At 44.2% G+C, this 22,063-nt stretch overlaps 1 protein-coding gene across 5 annotated transcripts in view; it reads right to left on the reverse strand.

Annotated features, from left to right (window-relative positions):
- The window catches only part of fto (FTO alpha-ketoglutarate dependent dioxygenase), a 256,227-nt gene that overhangs the window by 135,092 nt on the left and 99,072 nt on the right, over positions 1 to 22,063 (reverse strand). For 2 of the 5 annotated variants that reach the window (XM_046345632.1, XM_046345631.1), the window contains exon 8: positions 13,527 to 13,651. In XM_046345632.1, coding sequence (XP_046201588.1) covers positions 13,527 to 13,651 — 125 coding nt within the window. Of the gene's footprint in view, positions 1 to 4,031; positions 4,986 to 13,526; positions 13,652 to 22,063 lie in introns of those variants that run through there. The other 3 variants (XM_046345635.1, XM_046345633.1, XM_046345634.1) reach the window with 3 other exon arrangements.

The raw sequence follows: 22,063 nt of genomic DNA on the forward strand, positions 1-22,063 counted from the left end.
GGCAGTGTTGTAGACAGATGACTGTTGTTGACTGGCTGAGTGTTGTAGACAGATGACTGCTGTTGACTGGCTGAGTGTTGTAGACAGATGACTGTTGTTGACTGACAGACTGTTGTCGACAGATGACTGTTGTTGACTGGCAGTGTGTTGTAGACAGATGACTGCTGTTGACTGGCAATGTTGTAGACAGATGACTGCTGTTGACTGGCAGTGTTGTAAATAGATGACTGCTGTTGACTGGCAGTGTTCTAAACAGATGACTTCTGTTGACTGGCAGTGTTGTAGACAGATGACTGCTGTTGACTGGCAGTGTTGTAGACAGATGACTGCTGTTGACTGGCAGTGTTGTAGACAGATGACTGCTGTTGACTGGCAGTGTTGTAGACAGATGACTGCTGTTGACTAACAGACTGTTGTAAATAGATGACTGTTTGTTGTTGACTGGCAGTGTTGTAGACAGATGACTGCTGTTGACTGGCAGACTGCTGTAGACAGATGACTACTGTTGGCTGGCAGACTGCTGTAGACAGATGACTGCTGTTGACTGGCAGTGTTGTAGACAGATGACTGCTGTTGACTGGCAGTGTTGTAGACAGATGACTGCTGTTGACTGGCAGTGTTGTAGACAGATGACTGCTGTTGACTGGCAGTGTTGTAGACAGATGACTGCTGTTGACTGGCAGTGTTGTAAACAGATTACTTCTGTTGACTGGCAGTGTTGTAGACAGATGACTGCTGTTGACTGGCAGTGTTGTAAACAGATGACTTCTGTTGACTGGCTGAGTGTTGTAGACAGATGACTGCTGTTGACTGGCAGTGTTGTAGACAGATGACTGCTGTTGACTAACAGACTGTTGTAAATAGATGACTGTTTGTTGTTGACTGGCAGTGTTGTAGACAGATGACTGCTGTAGACTGGCCGAGTGTTGTAGACAGATGACTGCTGTTGACTGGCAGAGTGTTGTAGACAGATGACTGCTGTTGACTGACAGACTGTTGTAAACAGATGACTGTTGTTGACTGGCAGAGTGTTGTAGACAGATGACTGTTGTTGACTGGCTGAGTGTTGTAGACAGATGACTGCTGTTGACTGGCTGAGTGTTGTAGACAGATGACTGTTGTTGACTGACAGACTGTTGTCGACAGATGACTGTTGTTGACTGGCAGTGTGTTGTAGACAGATGACTGCTGTTGACTGGCAATGTTGTAGACAGATGACTGCTGTTGACTGGCAGTGTTGTAAATAGATGACTGCTGTTGACTGGCAGAGTGTTGTAGACAGATGACTGCTGTTGACTGGCAGAGTGTTGTAGACAGATGACTGCTGTTGACTGGCAGTGTTCTAAACAGATGACTTCTGTTGACTGGCAGTGTTGTAGACAGATGACTGCTGTTGACTGGCAGTGTTGTAGACAGATGACTGCTGTTGACTGGCAGTGTTGTAGACAGATGACTGCTGTTGACTGGCAGTGTTGTAGACAGATGACTGCTGTTGACTGGCAGTGTGGTAGACAGATGACTGCTGTTGACTGGCAGACTGCTGTAGACAGATGACTACTGTTGGCTGGCAGACTGCTGTAGACAGATGACTGCTGTTGACTGGCAGTGTGGTAGACAGATGACTGCTGTTGACTGGCAGACTGCTGTAGACAGATGACTACTGTTGGCTGGCAGACTGCTGTAGACAGATGACTGCTGTTGACTGGCAGTGTTGTAGACAGATGACTGCTGTTGACTGGCAGTGTTGTAGACAGATGACTGCTGTTGACTGGCAGTGTTGTAGACAGATGACTGCTGTTGACTGGCAGTGTTGTAGACACATGACTGCTGTTGACTAGCAGTGTTGTAGACAGATGACTGCTGTTGACTGGCAGTTTTGTAGACAGATGACTGCTGTTGACTGGCAGAGTGTTGTAGACAGATGACTGCTGTTGACTGGCAATGTTGTAGACCGATGACTGCTGTTGACTGGCAGACTGATTTAGACAGATGACTGCTGTTGACTGGCAGACTGCTGTAGACAGATGACAGCTTGGCTACAGGTCTCTTTGTAGGCCTATGGAGACTCCCCTTGGTTAGGGTTAGTGTCAATTCATTCCATGGAAGGCCGAGTGTCTGAGGGTTTTCACAGGAGGTCGACCGATTATGATTTTCAACGCCGATACCGATTATTGGAGGACCCCAAAAAAGCCGATACCGATTAAATCGGCCAATTTTAATATATATTTGTAATAATGACAATTACAACAATACTGAATGAACAATGAACACTTTATTTTAACTTGATATAATACATCAATAAAATAAATTTAGTCTCAAATAAATAATGAAACATGTTCAATTTGGTTTAAATAATGCAAAAACAAAGTGTTGGAGAAGAAAGTAAAAGTGCAATATGTGTCATGTAAAAAAGCTAACGTTTAAGTTCCTTTCTCAGAACAAATTAAAGCTGGTGGTTCCTTTTAACACGAGTCTTCAATATTCCCAGGTAAGACATTTTAGGTTGTAGTTATTATAGGACTATTTCTCTCTATACCATTTGTATTTCATATACCTTTGACTATTGGATGTTCTAATAGGTACTTTAGTATTGCCAGCCTAATCTCGGGAGTTGATAGGCTTGAAGTCATAAACAGCGCAATGCTTGAAGCATGGCGAAGAGCTGCTGGAAAACGCAGTAAAGTGATGTTTGAATGAATGTTTACGAGCCTGCTGGTGCCTACCACCACTCAGTCAGACTGCTCTATCAAATAATAGACTTAATTATAATATAATAACACACAGAAATACGAGCCTTAGGTCATTAACGTGGTCAAATCCGGAAACATGGTGTCCCCAGTGCGCACGCATAGCCCGGTGCGCTACATCGCAGCTCCTCGAATCGAGCCAGGAGGGATGAGTCGGCTCAGCGCATCTGGTCTCCAGTGCGTCTCCTCGGCCCGGGTTATACGGCACCAGCCCTACGCACGGTGTCCCCGGTTCGCCAGCACAGCCCAATGCGGCCTGTTCCAACTCTCCGCACTTGCCGGGCTACAGGGGGTATCCAGCCAGGACAGGTTGTGCAGGCTCGTTGCTCGAGACCTCCAGTGCGTGGTGGGGGGGGGGGGGGGCTGTCACGTCCTGAGCTTGGTTCCTTTTTTATGTATCTATTTTAGTTTGGTCAGGGCTTGAGTTGGGGTGTGCATTCTATGTTTTTCAATTCTACGTTTTGTTCTGTGTGTTGTATTTCTATGTGTTTGGCCTGGTATGGTTCCCAATCAGAGGCAGCTGTCAATTGTTGTCTCTGATTGAGAACCATACTGAGGTAGCCTGTTCCCACCTGTGTTTGTGGGTAGTTGTTTTCTGTTTTGTGTATTGCACCTTGCAGAACTGTTCATTTGTTGTTTTTGTTCAAGTGTTCGTATTTATTAAACGCATTATGAATACTTACCACGCTGCACCTTGGTCTTCTCCTTCTCCCAACGACATTCGTTATATTCACAAAGTTTGCAACGAGCAAGGCAGCCCAACGTGCTGCATATACCCTGACTCTGTTGCACAGAACGCAAGAGAAGTGACACAATTTCCCTAGTTAAAAGATGTTAATGTTAGCAGGCAATATTAACTAAATATGCAGGTTTAAAAATATATACTTGTGTATTGAGGCGTTTATGGTTAGGTACACATTGGTGCAACGACAGTGCTTTTTTCGCAAATGCGCTTGTTAAATCACTCGTTTGGTCGGGTGATATAATGATAAATGAACAGGCACCGCATCGATTATATGCAAACCAGGACAAGCTAGATAAACTAGTCATATTTTTTTTTTTTTTGACCTTTATTTAACCAGGCAAGTCAGTTAAGAACAAATTTTCATTTTCACTGACGGCCTAGGAACAGTGGGTTAACTGCCTTGTTCAGGGGCAGAACGACAGATTTTTACCTTGTCAGCTCAGGGATTTTTGAGGCTATCCTGCCGCCCCAATATCATCAACCATGTGTAGTTAACTAGTGATTATGTTAAGATAGATTTATTTTTATAAGATACGTTTAATACTCGCTAGCACCTTACCTTGGCTCCTTGCTGCACTCGCATAACAGGTAGTCAGCCTGCCACGCAGTCTCCTCGTGGAGTGCAATGTAATTGGTCATGATCGGTGTCCAAAAATGTAGATTACCGATTGTTACGAAAACTAGAAATCGGCCCTAAATAATTGGCCATTCCGATTAATCGGTCGTCCTCTAGTTTTCACTCCTCCCTTGTACTTGATTGAGGAATTAAGGTCACTAATTAGTAAGGAACTGCCCTCACCTGGTTGTCTTGCTGTTCATTGGAAGGAAAAAACCTGCAGACACTAGTCCCTCCATGGAATGAGTTGACACCCCTTGTCAATGGGAACTCCCCTTGTTGCTGCTATGGGTGTATGTGTTAAAATAAGTATATTTTCTGGTAGTTAGTGGACCCTGCCACAGTATGGGGCCTCTCCCTCTGGGTCCTATAGCTCCTGTCACCAGGCCTGTCACTGTGTCACAGCCTGGACTGCAGCAGCCTGGGCTCTGTCCACTCTGTCCCTCTTCATTGTGGAACAAGAAGAGTACCATCTTTCAAATTCCCATCTGGGACAGGGAATCCCCATTGTTCCTCTCTCTGGGTCCCACCCTCTGTCACTGAGGACACAAAGGACATGTCATCATGGTGAAGAACACAGGAGAGGGGTTAGGAGTAACATGAGAGGAGGGTCTCTCTCTCTCTCGCTCTCGCTCTCTCTCTCTCTCTCTCTCTCTCTCTCTCTCTCTCTCTCTCTCTCTCTCTCTCTCTCTCTCTCTCTCTCTCTCTCGCTCTCTCTCTCCGAGTGGCTCTCCAGGGGTGCAACTGGTGGCTGACACAGTGGAGAACTTACCACAGCCTGAACATAACTCCAGCCGGGCCCCTGTGACCCTACTGTGGCCCTTGCTGACCCATGGGCTTGATGACAGGCTGGGCCCTTTGTCCAGGAACGCTGTACCTAGGTGAGGGCAGGGGAGGGCAGGGGTAGACAGGGGCAGTAAACAAAGGTGGTGTGGAGGGTGGGAGAAGAGATGATGGACCCCAGGTCAGTGGACAGTGATGAACAGCTGAGTGATGAGTGCAGCTGTGGACCTGGAGACCTACATCTCTCTCATCTCTCCATCTCTATCAATGAGACCTACATCTCTCTCATCTCTCCATCTGTATCAATGAGACCTACATCTCTCTATCAGTGAGACCTACATCTCTCTATCAATGAGACCTACATCTCTCTCTTCATCTCTCTATCAATGAGGCCTACATCTCTCTCTTCATCTCTCTATCAATGAGACCTACATCTCTCTATCAATGAGACCTACATCTCTCTATCAATGAGACCTACATCTCTCTATCAATGAGGCCTACATCTCTCTCTTCATCTCTCTATCAATGAGACCTACATCTCTCTATCAATGAGACCTACATCTCTCTATCAATGAGACCTACATCTCTCTATCAATGAGACCTACATCTCTCTATCAATGAGGCCTACATCTCTCTCTTCATCTCTCTATCAATGAGACATACATCTCTCTATCAATGAGACCTACATCTCTCTATCAATGAGGCCTACATCTCTCTCTTCATCTCTCTATCAATGAGACCTACATCTCTCTATCAATGAGACCTACATCTCTCTCATCTCTCCATCAATGAGACCTACATCTCTCTCTTCATCTCTCGATCAATGAGACATACATCTCTCTCTTCATTTCTTTATCAATGAGACCTACATCTCTCTTTTCTGCATCTCTCTGTCAATGAGACCTACATCTCTCGATCAATGAGACCTACATCTCTCTCTTCTCTACATCTCTCTATCAATGAGACGTACATCTCTCTCTATCAACGGTACCTAAATCTCTCTATCTCCCACTGATCTGATGAGTATTGCGTAAGAGAGAATAAAGACCTCAACAATGCTGGTGAGGATAGCTAGATACACTAAGCAGCTACATGAAAATGAACATAACAGTTGTACTGCCGTACTAAAGACTGTCCCAAGTACAGACCTACAATAGATCAGTTTCAATTACCTTTGTCAAAGCAAAAGGACTAACAAATATGTGCAATTATTACATAACTAAATAGTTTGAGTAAAAATATAGTAGTCTATTTATTCATGGTAAACTAATTAGAAATGACAATGATGGTCATGTTGAACTGAAATAAGACGTGTGGAGAAAAGCATTGTGTAGTCAGGAAGTGTAATGGTTTGAGGTCATGCAGTTTTCCATTGGAAGATGAACTTCCGAGCCCCTGGAATACAGCAGCCCCTTGATTTATGCAGTCGAAGCTGTCCAACTGCTTCCCAGGTCAAAGGTCATCGGCTGCTGCCCACTCTCCTACCGTTCTGTCCACACACACAGCGCTCTGTGCATACCAACCGAGAGGACAGAGGCTGCCGTGTCAGCCAGAAACCCTCCTACTGAGTCATAAACACCTACTCTTACCCTCTCTCCTCCCCCTCTCCTCTCCTTCCCTACAGAGGAAAGCTGGGGCTGCACTCTGTTGATCTTACACTCCACACCCGCCCCACACTCCTTTTACACAGAGCCTGGTAAGAGAACAGAGGAGAGGAATGAAAGGGAGGTAGTAAAGAGAGAGACGCAGAATGAACCAAACAGAATGAAAGGGAGGTAGTAAAGAGAGAGAGACACAGAATGAACCAAACAGAATGAAAGGGAGGTAGTAAAGAGAGAGACACAGAATGAACCAAACAGAATGAAAGGGAGGTAGTAAAGAGAGAGAGACACAGAATGAACCAAACAGAATGAACCAAACAGAATGAAAGGGAGGTAGTAAAGAGAGAGAGACACAGAATGAACCAAACAGAATGAACCAAACAGAATGAACCAAACAGAATGAAAGGGAGGTAGTAAAGAGAGAGAGACACAGAATGAACCAAACAGAATGAAAGGGAGGTAGTAAAGAGAGAGAGACACAGAATGAACCAAACAGAATGAAAGAAAAGAAGAGAAAAGCCACAGAGAAGGGCCAGATGGGTACCTTCACAGTCCATTTATCAAACCCAATGTGCCTCCCCCTCTCCTCTACCTCCTCCTCCTCCTCCCTTCCCCTCCCCGCCGCTCTCATGTCCTAAACCCCCATGTAATTCTGTAATCATTTTCATTATCATATAATGACCTTACAAAGCCTACAGCAGTTTGCACGGTCAGTACAAAATTCACAGCTGTTCCCTTCAGTGTTTGCTCGCCGGCTGTGTCAGTGCAGCCTTTTTATTGGTCCAGAGGCATGACTTTTGGCTCTGATAGGTCGGCACGGGGTCACCTCACTCAGGACGGTTTAAGGTGGCCGCAGGCATAGCACAGGTCACAACACCTGTCAATAAGTTAGAACATACTACGACAAGAAGTCATGATTCATGTCCACACGACAACTAACAACAACCTTCCAGGTCTCTGGCTCGAGGCTCCCCAGATCTAGTCAATGTCAACCTAAAGGGCTCCAGTATAGCAAAGATTCCAGGGGTCATACATTCTGGATGGCAAAGGATAAGTAAGTACCTAGTGTTTACCTTACCCTCATGATGTATTCTTTAACTGCCATGCTATGGAACAGCCCCCTCACTCACTCACAGACCTAATACTGGCTGTTTGGAGGGCCACTCACAGGACATTTATCTAAGAGCATGGTAGACAGCATATATACAGTACCAGTCAAAAGTTTGGACAAACCGACTCATTCAAGGGTTTTTCTTTATTTTTACTATTTTCTACATTGTAGAATAATATTGAAGACATCAAAAAGATTAAAGAACACATATGGAATAATGTAGTAAAGAAAGAAAGTGTTAAACAAATCAAAATATATTTTAGATATTTAAAAGTAGCCACCCTTTGCCTTGATGACAGCTTTGCACACTCTTGGCCTTCTCATAACCAGCTTCATGAGGTTGTCACCTGGAATGTATTTCAATTAACAGGTGTGCCTTGTTAAAAGTTCATTTGTGGAATTTATTTCCTTCTTAATGCATTTGAGCCAATCAGTTGTGTTATCACAAGGTAGGGTTGGTATGCAGAAGAGCCCTATTTGGTAAAAGACCGAGTCCATATTATGGCAAGAACAGCTAAAAAAAACATCCAGTGCTATGATGAAACTGGCTCTCATGAGGACCGTCACAGGAATGGAAGACCCGGCGTCACCTCTGCTGCAGAGGATAAGTTCATTAGTTACCAGCCTCAGAAATCGGCAATTAACTGTACCTCAGATTGCAGCCCGAATAAATGCTTCACAGAGTTCAAATAACAGACATCAACATCAACTGTTCAGAGGAGACTGCGTGAATCAGGCCTTCATGGTCAGATTGCTGCAAAGAAAACACCACAAAAGGACACCAATAATAAGAAGAGACTTGCTTGGGCCAAGAAACACGAGCAATGGACATTAGACCGGTGGAAATATGTCCTTTGGTCTAAGTCCAAATTTGAGATTTTTGGTTCTAACCGCCGTGTCTTTGTGAGATGCAAAGTAGTTGAACGGATGATCTCTGCATGTGTGGTTCCCACCATGAAGCATGGAGGAGGAGGTGTGATGGTGCTTTGCTGGTGACACTGTCAATGATTTATTTAGAATTCAAGGCACACTTAACCAGCATAGCTACCAAGCATTCTGCAGTGATACGCCATCCCATCTGGTTCGCACTTAGTGAGTCTATCATTTGTTTTTCAACAGGACAATGACCCAAAACACACCTCCAGGATGTGTATGGGCTATTTGACCAAGAAGGAGAGTGATGGCGCTGCATTAGATGACCTGGCCTCCACAATCATCCGACCTAAACCCAATTGAGATAGTTTGGGATGAGATGGACCGATGAAGTAAAAGCAGCCAAACAAGTGCTCAGCATATGTGGGAATTCAAGGCTGTTGGAAAAGCATTCTTCATGAAGCTGGTTGAGAGAATGCCAAGAGTGTGCAAATCTGTCATCAAGGCAAAGGGTGGCTACTTTGAAGGATCTCAAAAAACACTGCTTTTGTTACTACTAGTGTTACTTCATAGGTTTGATGTCTTCACTATTATATTACAATGTAGAAAATAGTAAAAATAAAGAAAAACCCTTGAATGAGTCGGTGTGTCCAGAACATTTGACGGTTACTGTGTATCAAAGCTTTCTCAATACGCAACCAACAGAAACCAAGTTACAGGACAAAAAGCTCATAAGAATAAGAAAGGCCTCATAACTTTATTGTTGCAGTGGGGATGAATGAATGGATGGACGGCCCTCACAGTGCTGGGGGAGCGAAGACATTCCTCACCTTGAGTACCCATAATTCACTGGTGAAGACCTGGCGGTCACGGGGAACATATATATGTATATATAGAGAGAGAGAGATAGATATAGATATATATAGTGGTAAAAGTACCTGAGGGAATACTGGGCTGAGAACTAGCAGGCACAGGTTTGCGGAGCGCTCTAGTGCTTTAACTGGTCGTGTTTAAGAAACAAAAGTCAAGGGAAAAACTTCATCAATCAGCTTGCTGTGTTTATGTTCCTGTGCCTTTAGCTAGAGTAATCCATCATGTTGTTTTGTGTTTTGAAACCTTTAGCGAGCATTATTCTCTGAATGGTTTCCGTGGAAACAAAAGAACAGCAGAACGCAGACAGTAGAGCCTGTTGAAGACTGAGTCTACTGAAACCTAATTAAACCTTCATAGAAATAGAAAAAATAAAAACAGTCAAATTAATCTACTGGTTCATTTTAAAAAGTACAATTTTGGTGAGTGGTTTTATGGAAATAAATGAATGTTTGAATCTGTCAGACTAAACTGAGCTGAACTTTGGTCTCTCTTTCTCTCGCAAATATATCAACATTCATATAGTTTATGTTTGATTAGGAACAATGAAACTACTTCAGAACAAAATCCTGCAGAGAGCCCAAAGTGTAGCTATCTTTCATCACAAAGTGTTTCTTTTCCCTCCATATCTCAAATCATTATCAGAATCGTCTCTTAACATTGTGCGAGGCCATGTGTTTCGTTTTGTCTAAACGTCGTCTGTTGACGGCCCTTCACAGACGACCCCCAGCTTGCTTTTTGGGGAGATGCATTATCTGCGTGCAGAGAGATAGAGAGCAGTCGGAGTTCAAACACATTACGGCTGTGTGTGTGTGTGTGTGTATATATGTCTGTGTATGTGTGTGTGTGTATATATGTCTGTGTATATGTGTGTGTGTGTGTGTGTGTGTGTGTGTGTGTGTGTGTGTGTGTGTGTGTGTGTGTGTGTGTGTGTGTGTGTGTGTGTGTGTGCGTGCGTGCGTGCGTGCGTGCGTGCGTGCGTGCGTGCGTGCGTGCGTGCGTGCGTGCGTGCGTGCGTGCGTGCGTGCGTGTGTGTATGGCGCTGTCCCCCCAATCTAATCACTCTATCCTGCTGATTAAATAAACTCCTGTCTGAACCGAAGACAGGGACCCTGCATTTCCTGTCCTGAGCCTTGTTATTGGTTTCCCTGCGATGTGTGAGGGCTGGGCTGTGTGTGTGTGTGTGTGTGTGTGTGTGTGTGTGTGTGTGTGTGTGTGTGTGTGTGTGTGTGTGTGTGTGTGTGTGTGTGTGTGTGTGTGTGTGTGTGTGTGTGTGTGTGTGTGTGTGTGTGTGTGTGTGTGTGTGTGTGTGTGTGTGGCTGGAATAGACATTTGTGGGTTGGTAGTGCGGGTGTTGTAGTAGTGTTGAGGGGTGGGTGTAGTGACTAGTGGGATGGTTTCTAGCTTTCAGCACCTGCGTTAGGAATGCAGTTCAGATGGCCAGCCCTCCCTCCTTCCCTCCTCCAGAGGCTGAGAGGCCGGGCTAGGCGTCAACGCAGGCCGACGAGGTGTGTGGAAACTGTCTGTTTACAAGAATCATCTGGTCAGGGCGTAGCTCGGGTCAACAAGAGGGCCACATCAAAACAGAGGCGGGCCACAGGGTTATAGGGGTGACAGAGGATATGGATAGCCAGCAGAAGTGTGCTTAATGCCTTTTTGGAGAAAGAAACATTTCCCTGGTTGGCATGAATCTGAATCTGTAGTGTTTGGTCTGTGTGTTTCTCCCTGGTTGGTATTAATCTGTAGTGTGTGGTCTGTGTGTGTTTGTCCCTGGTTGGTAATAATATGTAGTGTGTGGTCTGTGTGTGTTCATTCCCTCCATGCTCTTTAGGTTCTTACCAGAGCTGGGACACACAGGGGGAGAGAGAGGCCCTTACAGCTGGGACCCAGTGGCTAATTATGACCCCCCTCTACTGCTTTGGTGCCGTTGTCTCAGAAAGACACACACTAAGCTACACACACAGGCATACAACACACAGGAATGCACACACACATCATTGCGCACGCACACACACACACACAGGAACATACACACACTACACATTATACATACACATTACTACATATACATCCTTATAAACTAGGTGGTTTAGCTGTAGTATATTGGCCATATAACACACCCCCTCTGGCCTAACTGCTTAATTATACCATGGCATTGTTGAATACTAATTTCTGATTGGCTTGAAGGGCATTCTAGAGCATACATTATTTCCAACGTTGCCAACTTTGTGACTTTTCAGACCCCTCCAGAGACTTTTATTGGTAAAATATTCTAGCTACTATTCACACTGACGTGTCGTGGGACACACCTTCCACATCGTGCATTGTTTTCAATAGAACGCATAGGCCCTGGTTGATTATCCCTTACATAACATCCTCCCACACAAAACACATAATGTTTTGTGTGGGAGGGTGTTATGGGTGTATATGTAATAATATGTAGTGTGTGTGTGTCAACGTTCTAATAGGGGGTGCTTATATTTGTCCTGTTTCACTGCAGGTACAAGCGGGTAACCTGTACGAGTGTGAGGTGTGAAATGTACATCTCAACTCCCCCTGAGACACCCTCGGAGAGTGGATGTGTGTGTGTACGTGTGTGTGTGTGTGTGTGTGTGTGTGTGTGTGTGTGTGTGTGTGTGTGTGTGTGTGTGTGTGTGTGTGTGTGTGTGTGTGTGTGTGTGTGTGTGTGTGTGTGTGTGTGTGTGTGTGTGTGTGTGTGTGTGTGTGTGTGTGTGTGTGTGTGTGTGTGTGTGTGTGTGTGTGTGTGTGTGTCTTTCTGAGAAAAAGGCACCGAAACAGTAGAGGGGTTGTTACCACTACCAGAGAGGAGAGAGAGGTGGAACAGCTAAAACAAACACATTATGTTTTGTGTGGGAGGGTGTTATGGGTGTATATGTCATAATATGTAGGGTGTTCACCCACTCTGGGCAGAGTGGGTGAAAAGGTGCTTTGGTTATGAAATTTCACTTCCTTACGTTATAAAATACATCTTAACAAGACAAATATCATTATTCATGTTCTGAATCGTTCAGTAGGTTGTTTCTCTAAAAGCTACATTTGCATGACATGACCCGGATTAAACGTAAAAGGCTTTGAAAAACAAAAGCTTGGTATTCGCTCTGTGCTCCGTTGACATTTCACAGAGGTACGCTTGTTTTTGTGAGAAATCTTAGAAAGAGTACAGGAATTTCAAATTAATATGAAAAGTATATACTCAAATAAGAAAATACTACATGTCCTGTCTCAAAATCTTTTTCCATCTGACCTCTATACTGTTTTATGTCCTGTGGATTCAAGAAGAAAGATCAACGGGAAAGAGAACCTGTCAAGTAGCCAGTAGCCTTAATTCATGGACAGAGTCCAGCCTGGCAGACGCCATTCAATGTTCCAGATTTTTGACCACTTTTTTTCTCTGGCCTCCATTGACTTAGTCACACTAATTCTGGCCATCCTACAAGGTTCTGACAGAGAGATGAGGCTTGGACCATTGGTTTTCCGTTAGAGGATGATCTACACAATTCATTATTTAACCCACTGGGCAAAAGATGCATTTTTGTGTGTGTGCATGTGTGTGCATTCCTGTGTATGCATGCCTGTGTGTGTCTTTCTGAGACATGGGCACCAAAGCAGTAGAGACGATGGGAGGGGGTGTGGGGGGTGTTACCACTACCAGAGTGGAGAGAGAGAAGGAACAGCTAAAATAAACATATTATGTTTTGTGTGGGAGGGTGTTATGGGTGTATATGTGATAATATGTGTGTATAATATGTATTGTGTGTGTGTGTGTGTGTGTGTGTGTGTGTGTGTGTGTGTGTGTGTGTGTGTGTGTGTGTGTGTGTGTGTGTGTGTGTGTGTGTGTGTGTGTGTGTGTGTGTGTGTGTGTCACCCTGATAGACACTTGTCACCCTGATAGCTGCTAGGTCCAAGGACCCCTCACTACAAATAACCTCCAACACCCAGTCAGATCTGCAGACTATCTGAGGAATTCACTTCACATCACCTACATTCCTACTCAAATTTCAACAATACTGATTCCTTTAAGGTTTTGTTTCACACAATTGAAAGTGTAACAGGGTGTGATTCTTGAACATGTGCCATCCAGACACGTGTGCTTGTTTTCACATTTCAACATTGTTGTGTGTGAGTTTCTGTTTACTGTTGTTGGTGGTTATCTGCTTACCTGTCTCTCCAGGTCTGTCTGTGCTGCTGTCTGTCTGTCAGGGCAGTTAGCAGGGTCTCTGCCATCTCTCTCCTGCCCTCCTCCGGTTGTCCCTCTTCCTCTACTGCTGCCAGTAAGAGTTGCGTCTGAAAGATAGGAAGTAAACAGGAAATTATGTATTAAAATGACATGGTTCCATATCTCAGACTAACCAGGCCTAATTTGGCGCAGGCAGAGTTTGAGCTGTTCTGAACACTTCCTGACTCGCCTGTTCGAGGTACAGACTTCCTGGACATGTCATTTGATGCGTCTATTTGTCCTGGATACACCTATAGCAGACTCTTGCGTCGTTGAGACAACATTATGAAACCAGTTGTTATCACGAAAACGTCTCTAAATTCTGAACAGTTTGAGCTACGACTATTATGGAGTAGAGTCTATAATGCAGGGAGTAGCGTCTATAATGCAGGGAGTAGAGTATATAATGCAGGGTATAGAGTCATAATGCAGGTAGTAGTGTCTATAATGCAGGGAGTAGAGTATATAATGCATGGAAGAGAGTCTATAATGCAGGGAATAGTGTCTATAATGCAGGGAATAGTGTCTATAATGTAGGGAAGACAGTCTATAATGTAGGGAATAGTGTCTATAATGTAGGCAATAGCGTCTATAATGCAGGGAATAACGTCTATAATACAGCGAGTAGAGTCTAAAGTGCAGGGAGTAGTGTCATAATGCAGGGAGTAGAGTCTATAATGCAGGGTATAGAGTCTATAATGCAGGGAGTAGTGTCATAATGCAGGGAGTATTGTCTATAATGCAGGGAGTAGAGTCTATAATGCAGGGTATAGAGTCTATAATGCAGGGAGTAGTGTCTATAATACAAGGAGTAGTGTCTATAATACAAGGAGTAGTGTCTATAATACAAGGAGTAGTGTCTATAATACAGCGAGTAGAGTCTAAAGTGCAGGGAGTAGTGTCATAATGCAGGGTATAGGGGCTATAATGCAGGGTATAGAGTCTATAATGCAGGGAGTAGTGTCATAATGCAGGGAGTAGTGACTATAATACAAGGAGTAGTGTCTATAGTGCAAGGAGTAGTGTCTATAATGCAGGGAGTAGTGTCTATAATGCAGGGAGTAGTGTCTATAATGCAGGGAGTAGTGTCTATAATGCAGGGAGGAGTGTCTATAGTGCGTGGAGTAGTGTCTATAATGCAGGGAGTAGTGTCTATAATGCAGGGAGTAGTGTCTATAATGCAGGGAGTAGAGTATCTAATGCAGGGTATAGAGTCTATAATGCAGGGAGAAGTGTCTATAGTGCAGGAAGTAGTGTCTATAATGCAGGGAGTAGTGTCTATAATACAAGGAGTAGGGTCTATAGTGCAAGGAGTAGTGTCTATAATGCAGGGAGTAGAGTCTATAATGAAGGGGATAGAGTCTATAATGCCGGATATAGAGTCTATAATGCAGGGTATAGAGTCTATAATGCAGGGTATAGAGTCTATAATGCAGGGAGTAGTGTCTATAGTGCAGGGAGTATTTGTAAGTCGCTCTGGATAAGAGCGTCTGCTAAATGACTTAAATGTAATGTAAATGAGTAGTGTCTATAATGCAGGGAGTAGAGTCTATAATGCAGGGAGTAGTGTCTAAAATGCAGGGAATAGCGTCTATAATGCAGGGAATAGAGTCTATAATGCAGAGAGTAAAGTCTAAAGTGCAGGGAGTAGCATCTATAATGCAGGGAGTTGTGTCTATAGTGCCGGGAGTAGTGTCTATAATGCAGGGAGTAGTGTCTATAATGCAGGGAGTAGTGTCTAAAATGCATGGAATAGCGTCTATAATGCAGAGAGTAGAGTCTATAGTGCAGGGAGTAGCATCTATAATGCAGGGAGTAGTGTCTATAATGCAGGGTATAGAGTCTATAATGCCGGGAGTAGTATCTATAATGCAGAGAGTAGAGTATATAATGCAGGATATAGAGTCTATAATGCAGGGAGTAGAGTATATAATGCAGGGTATAGAGTCTATAATGCAGGGAGTAGTGTCTATAATGCAGGGAGTAGAGTATATAATGCAGGGTATAGAGTCTATAATACAGGGAGTAGAGTATATAATGCAGGGTATAGAGTCTATAATGTAGGGAGTAGTCTCTATAATACAAGGAGTAGTGTCTATAATGCAGGGAGGAGAGTCTATAATGCAGGGAATAGAGTCTATAATGCAGGGAATCGTGTCTAATGCAGGGAATAGCGTCTATAATGCAGGGAGTAGAGTATATAATGCAGGGTATAGAGTCATAATGCAGGGAGTAGTGTCTATAATGCAGGGAGTAGAGTATATAATGCAGGGTATAGAGTCATAATGCAGTGAGTAGTGTCTATAATGTAGGGAGTAGTGTCTATAGTGCAGGGAGTAGAGTCTATAATGCAGGGAGTAGAGTATATAATGCAGGAAGTAGAGTATATAATGCAGGGTATAGAGTCTATAATGCAGGGAGTAGTGTCTAAAATGCAGGGAATAGAGTCTATAATGCAGAGAGTAGAGTCTATAGTGCAGGGAGTAGTGTCTATAATGCAGGGAGTAGTGTCTATAATACAGGGAGTAGTGTCTATAATGCAGAAAGTAGTGTCTAAAATGCATGGAATAGCGTCTATAATGCAGAGAGTAGAGTCTATAGTGCAGGGAGTAGCATCTATAATGCAGGGAGTAGTGTCTATAATGCAGGGTATAGAGTCTATAATGCCGGGAGTAGTATCTATAATGCAGAGAGTAGAGTATATAATGCAGGATATAGAGTCTATAATGCAGGGAGTAGTATCTATAATGCAGAGAGTAGAGTATATAATGCAGGATATAGAGTCTATAATGCAGGGAGTAGAGTATATAATGCAGGGTATAGAGTCTATAATGCAGAGAGTAGAGTCTATAGTGCAGGGAGTATCATCTATAATGCAGGGAGTTGTGTCTATAGTGCAGGGAGTATCATCTATAATGCAGAGAGTAGAGTATATAATGCAGGGAGAAGAGTCTATAATGCAGGCAGTAGAGTATATCATGAAGGGAGAAGAGTCTATAATGCAGGCAGTAGAGTATATCATGAAGGGTATAGAGTCTATAATGCAGGGAGTAGTGTCTATAATGCAGGGAGTAGAGTATATAATGCAGGGTATAGAGTCTATAATGCAGGGAGTAGAGTCTATAATGCAGGGAGTAGAGTATATAATGCAGGAAGTAGAGTATATAATGCAGGGTTTAGAGTCTATAAAGCAGGGAGTAGAGTATATAATGCAGGGTATAGCGTATATAATGCAGGGAGTAGTGTATATAATGCAGGAAGCAGAGTTTATAATGCAGGGTATATAGTATATAATGCAGGCTATAGAGTCTATAATGCAGGGAGTAGTGTCTATAATGCAGGGAGTAGAGTATATAATGCAGGGTATAGAGTCATAATGCAGGGAGTAGTGTCTATAATGCAGGGAGTAGTGTCTATAATGCAGGGAGTAGAGTATATAATGCAGGGAGTAGAGTATATAATGCAGGGTATAGAGTCATAATGCAGGGAGTAGTGTCTATAATGCAGGGAGTAGAGTATATAATGCAGGGTATAGAGTCATAATGCAGTGAGTAGTGTCTATAATGTAGGGAGTAGTGTCTATAGTGCAGGGAGTAGAGTCTATAATGCAGGGAGTAGAGTATATAATGCAGGACGTAGAGTATATAATGCAGGGTATAGAGTCATAATGCAGTGAGTAGTGTCTATAATGTAGGGAGTAGTGTCTATAGTGCAGGGAGTAGAGTCTATAATGCAGGGAGTAGAGTATATAATGCAGGAAGTAGAGTATATAATGCAGGGTATAGAGTCTATAATGCAGGGAGTAGTGTCTAAAATGCAGGGAATAGAGTCTATAATGCAGAGAGTAGAGTCTATAGTGCAGGGAGTAGTGTCTATAATGCAGGGAGTAGTGTCTATAATACAGGGAGTAGTGTCTATAATGCAGGAAGTAGTGTCTAAAATGCATGGAATAGCGTCTATAATGCAGAGAGTAGAGTCTATAGTGCAGGGAGTAGCATCTATAATGCAGGGAGTAGTGTCTATAATGCAGGGTATAGAGTCTATAATGCCGGGAGTAGTATCTATAATGCAGAGAGTAGAGTATATAATGCAGGATATAGAGTCTATAATGCAGGGAGTAGTATCTATAATGCAGAGAGTAGAGTATATAATGCAGGATATAGAGTCTATAATGCAGGGAGTAGAGTATATAATGCAGGGTATAGAGTCTATAATGCAGAGAGTAGAGTCTATAGTGCAGGGAGTATCATCTATAATGCAGGGAGTTGTGTCTATAGTGCAGGGAGTATCATCTATAATGCAGAGAGTAGAGTATATAATGCAGGGAGAAGAGTCTATAATGCAGGCAGTAGAGTATATCATGAAGGGAGAAGAGTCTATAATGCAGGCAGTAGAGTATATCATGAAGGGTATAGAGTCTATAATGCAGGGAGTAGAGTATATAATGCAAGGTATAGAGTCTATAATGCAGGGAGTAGTGTCTATAATGCAGGGCGTAGAGTATATAATGCAGGGTATAGAGTCTATAATGCAGGGAGTAGAGTATATAATGCAGGGTATAGAGTCTATAATGCAGGGAGTAGAGTCTATAATGCAGGGAGTAGAGTATATAATGCAGGAAGTAGAGTATATAATGCAGGGTTTAGAGTCTATAAAGCAGGGAGTAGAGTATATAATGCAGGGTATAGCGTATATAATGCAGGGAGTAGTGTATATAATGCAGGAAGTAGAGTTTATAATGCAGGGTATAGAGTATATAATGCAGGCTATAGAGTCTATAATGCAGGGAGTAGTGTCTATAATGCAGGGAGTAGAGTATATAATGCAGGGTATAGAGTCATAATGCAGGGAGTAGTGTCTATAATGCAGGGAGTAGTGTCTATAATGCAGGGAGTAGAGTATATAATGCAGGGAGTAGAGTATATAATGCAGGGTATAGAGTCATAATGCAGGGAGTAGTGTCTATAATGCAGGGAGTAGAGTATATAATGCAGGGTATAGAGTCATAATGCAGTGAGTAGTGTCTATAATGTAGGGAGTAGTGTCTATAGTGCAGGGAGTAGAGTCTATAATGCAGGGAGTAGAGTATATAATGCAGGAAGTAGAGTATATAATGCAGGGTATAGAGTCTATAATGCAGGGAGTAGTGTCTATAATGCAGGGAGTAGAGTCTATAATGCAGGGAGTAGAGTATATAATGCAGGAAGTAGAGTATATAATGCAGGGAGTAGAGTCTATAATGCAGGGAGTAGAGACTAATGCAGGGAGTAGAGTATATAATGCAGGAAGTAGAGTATATAATGCAGGGAGTAGAGTATATAATGCAGGGAGTAGAGTCTATAATGCAGGGAGTAGAGTCTATAATGCAGGGAGTAGAGTATATAATGCAGGGAGTAGAGTATATAATGCAGGGAGTAGAGTCTATAATGCAGGGAGTAGAGACTGTAATGCTGCAATAGACTCATAGTTGATGTCATAAATTCCAAATTTAATACAGTTGTCACAGACTATTTGAATATTAATTTCCTGTACTTACATTATACGTAAACGCCTTTTCATCAGGTTTTTGTTTGGCAGACCTCACTTGTGTAGTGACATTATAAAATTATATTTTTGGTATCAAACTGTTTTTTTTTATTCTGGTTGTCCTGAAAAAATAAAAAAGTGAAGCACTTCAATGTGAGGGTTCGCCAAGCAGATACATGAAAAGAGTGACAAAACTGGACTGATACGCTGATTGGGTTTGGGACTGATTAAATTAAATTATGTTTCTGGTAATAGCCACTGTGACACAATTCTGACCAAGATTGAACCTTGAACTCACCCTTGACCACAGGCCAAACTCTATTCCTAGCTCACAACTCCAACCCTAACCTTGCCATAGCCTTATCACAAAACACCAGCAAAATGTTCTCCAAAAAGGACCTAGAGATAATCCAGACTGAATATGAAGGCAGTTTCACATCAGAGGATGGCAAATTACCCAAAATATTAGAGAGTGAGTCAATTAATCACGTATACTACTGGTGTGTAATGTGTGAGTATCCCCTGTTGAACATGAATTACAGGGCGGCTTAGAGTGTGACGTGGTGCATCAACGTTAATCTGGAACATACTGGTAACCTCTCCTCTCGCATTCCTCTCTCTGTTCCTCTCCTCTGTTTTCTCCCCTCCTCTGCTGTCTTCTCCTCTCCTCCTCTTCTCTAAGCTGCTTCAGAGGAAGTCAAATGAAAAGGGATCTGGCAGACCAAATTAAATGCAGTTCTGTCAGTGCCGCTCAAATCCCTCTTTCCCTTCAGTCTTTTTCTCTCTTAATTTATCTCCCTCTGTCCCTCCATCTGTTTCTCTTTCCATCTCTCTCCCACCCTTGCTCTCTCTCCCCTCCATCTCTTTCTCCCTCTGTTTCTCTCCATCCTCTTTCTCCCTCTGTTTCTCTCCCTCCATCTCTCCCCTCAGAGGGAGGTGTGATGGATCTGTTACTCTGACTGACTCTGACTGCTTGTTAAGAGCAGTCTCTTCCTGTCACATCCACCAGTCACACACTTTCATTTCCTCCTATTACACAGCTACCTCTTTCCATCTCCTCTCCATTCTTCCCCTCCTCTCAAAACCCGCAATGCAAGGGAGACTCTTTTCCCAGCCTTTTTAATCAGTTTCTGACAATCCACCTGTCTGTCTTCATTCGTGTGAGGACAGGTTTGATTGTGGGTTCTTGAGAAGGGAGCGGAGCAGGATTCAGAGATGTTCAAATCACCCTCACTTCCCTCTACACCGATGGGACAGGTGTCAAAACATTTGATGACACGGGCGGCGAGCCGAGGACATGTGACCGATTGCACCTGAGGAGAATGGGACGTCAGGTAAATCAGCTGACCAGAGGAGAGAATGGTGGCTGGCTATAGGTCAGGTCCCTATGGAAACTGTACTGTAGCCGTCACCTTGCATCAAGCACTAATCTTCATATGATTGACAGCTTGAGAAACTATGAGAAAGTGCATTCCGTGTGTATCAACGTCTCTGAAATGAGTTCTCACCATCTCAATGGATTGCTTTCCTTTACAGTTCTCCTCAATCATGTTTGTCTGCTGTGTGATTCAGCACTGCTGAGTAAAACTGAACCATAACTGAACTGAAACCTATTTAACCTGCTTTAAACCCACTAAATGCTGACTCTGTATGTATGTGTGTCTCTTCACCCTGGAGGTGTGAGGGGTCAGGGGTTCAGAGGAGAGGGGAAGAGCCCCTCTGTCCCCCCTCTGCCCCAGCATGGATGATGACAGAAGCCACCAAAGGAGCAGGAGAAGACCCACAACAGGATCCTCACACTGATGGCAGGTCTGAACTCACGTTCACCTCTCCTGTTAATTCTTAGTAAACACACTGGCAACAGGCTCCCAAGAGGGGCGTATGTGTGTGCGTGTGTGGGTGCGTGTGCGTGTGTGTGTGTCTATGTGTGTTTGTTGTGCTGTGTTCAGGAGGGTCTGACTGACCGGTGATGAGTGACCCCTTCAGGTTTAGCCCCAGGCTGATCCCCAGGCTGATCCCCAGGCCCTTCGGAGACTACTGCTTGTTTACTGCACTGAGCCAGAGCAAGTTCCGTACCATGCCCCAGACCCACACCTACCCAGCCCCACACCGGCCTGCCCTACACCCCAAGCCCACACCTACCCAGCCCAGCCTGCCCTACACCTACAGTCCACATCTACCCTACCCGAGCCCCACACCTACCAAGCCCCAGCCTGCCCTACAACCCAATCCCACACCTACCCAGCCCAGCATGCCCTACACCCACAACCCACACCTACCCAACCCAGAATGCTCTACACCCACAGTCCCACACCTACCCAGCCCCAGCCTTCTCTTCACCCACAGCCCACACCTACCCAGCCCAGAATGCACTACACACAGAGCCCACACCTACCCAGCCCAGCCTGCCCTACACCCACAGGCCAAACCTACCAAGCCCAGCCTGCCCTACACCAACAGCTCACTTCTACTCAGCCCAGCCTGCCCTACTACACCCACAGCCAACACCTACCCATCTCAGCCTGCCCTACACCCACAAACCACACCTACCCAGCCCAGCCTGCCCAATTCACACAGCCCACACCTACCCAGCCCAGCCTGCACTACTCTCACAGCCCACACCTACCCAGCCCAGCCTGCCCTACTCACACAGCCCACACCTACCCATCCCAGCCTGCCCTACTCCCACAGCCAACAACTACCCAGCCTGCCCTACACCCATAGCCCACACCTGCCCTACTCCCACAGCCCACACCTACCCAGGCCAGCATGCCCTATACCCACAGCACACACCTACCCAGGCCAGCCTGCCCTACACCCACAGCCCACACCTACCCAGCCGTCTCTACACCCACAGCCAACACCTTTATCCTCTCAGCCTCATCTGTTAGCACCGGGTGGCCCTCTCCTCCCCCTCTGTTTACATCCAGATGACAGCACCCGTCCTCAGCTTC

This window comes from Oncorhynchus gorbuscha, linkage group LG04 (assembly GCF_021184085.1).
Source record: "Oncorhynchus gorbuscha isolate QuinsamMale2020 ecotype Even-year linkage group LG04, OgorEven_v1.0, whole genome shotgun sequence".
In the NCBI taxonomy this organism is placed as follows: domain Eukaryota; kingdom Metazoa; phylum Chordata; class Actinopteri; order Salmoniformes; family Salmonidae; genus Oncorhynchus; species Oncorhynchus gorbuscha.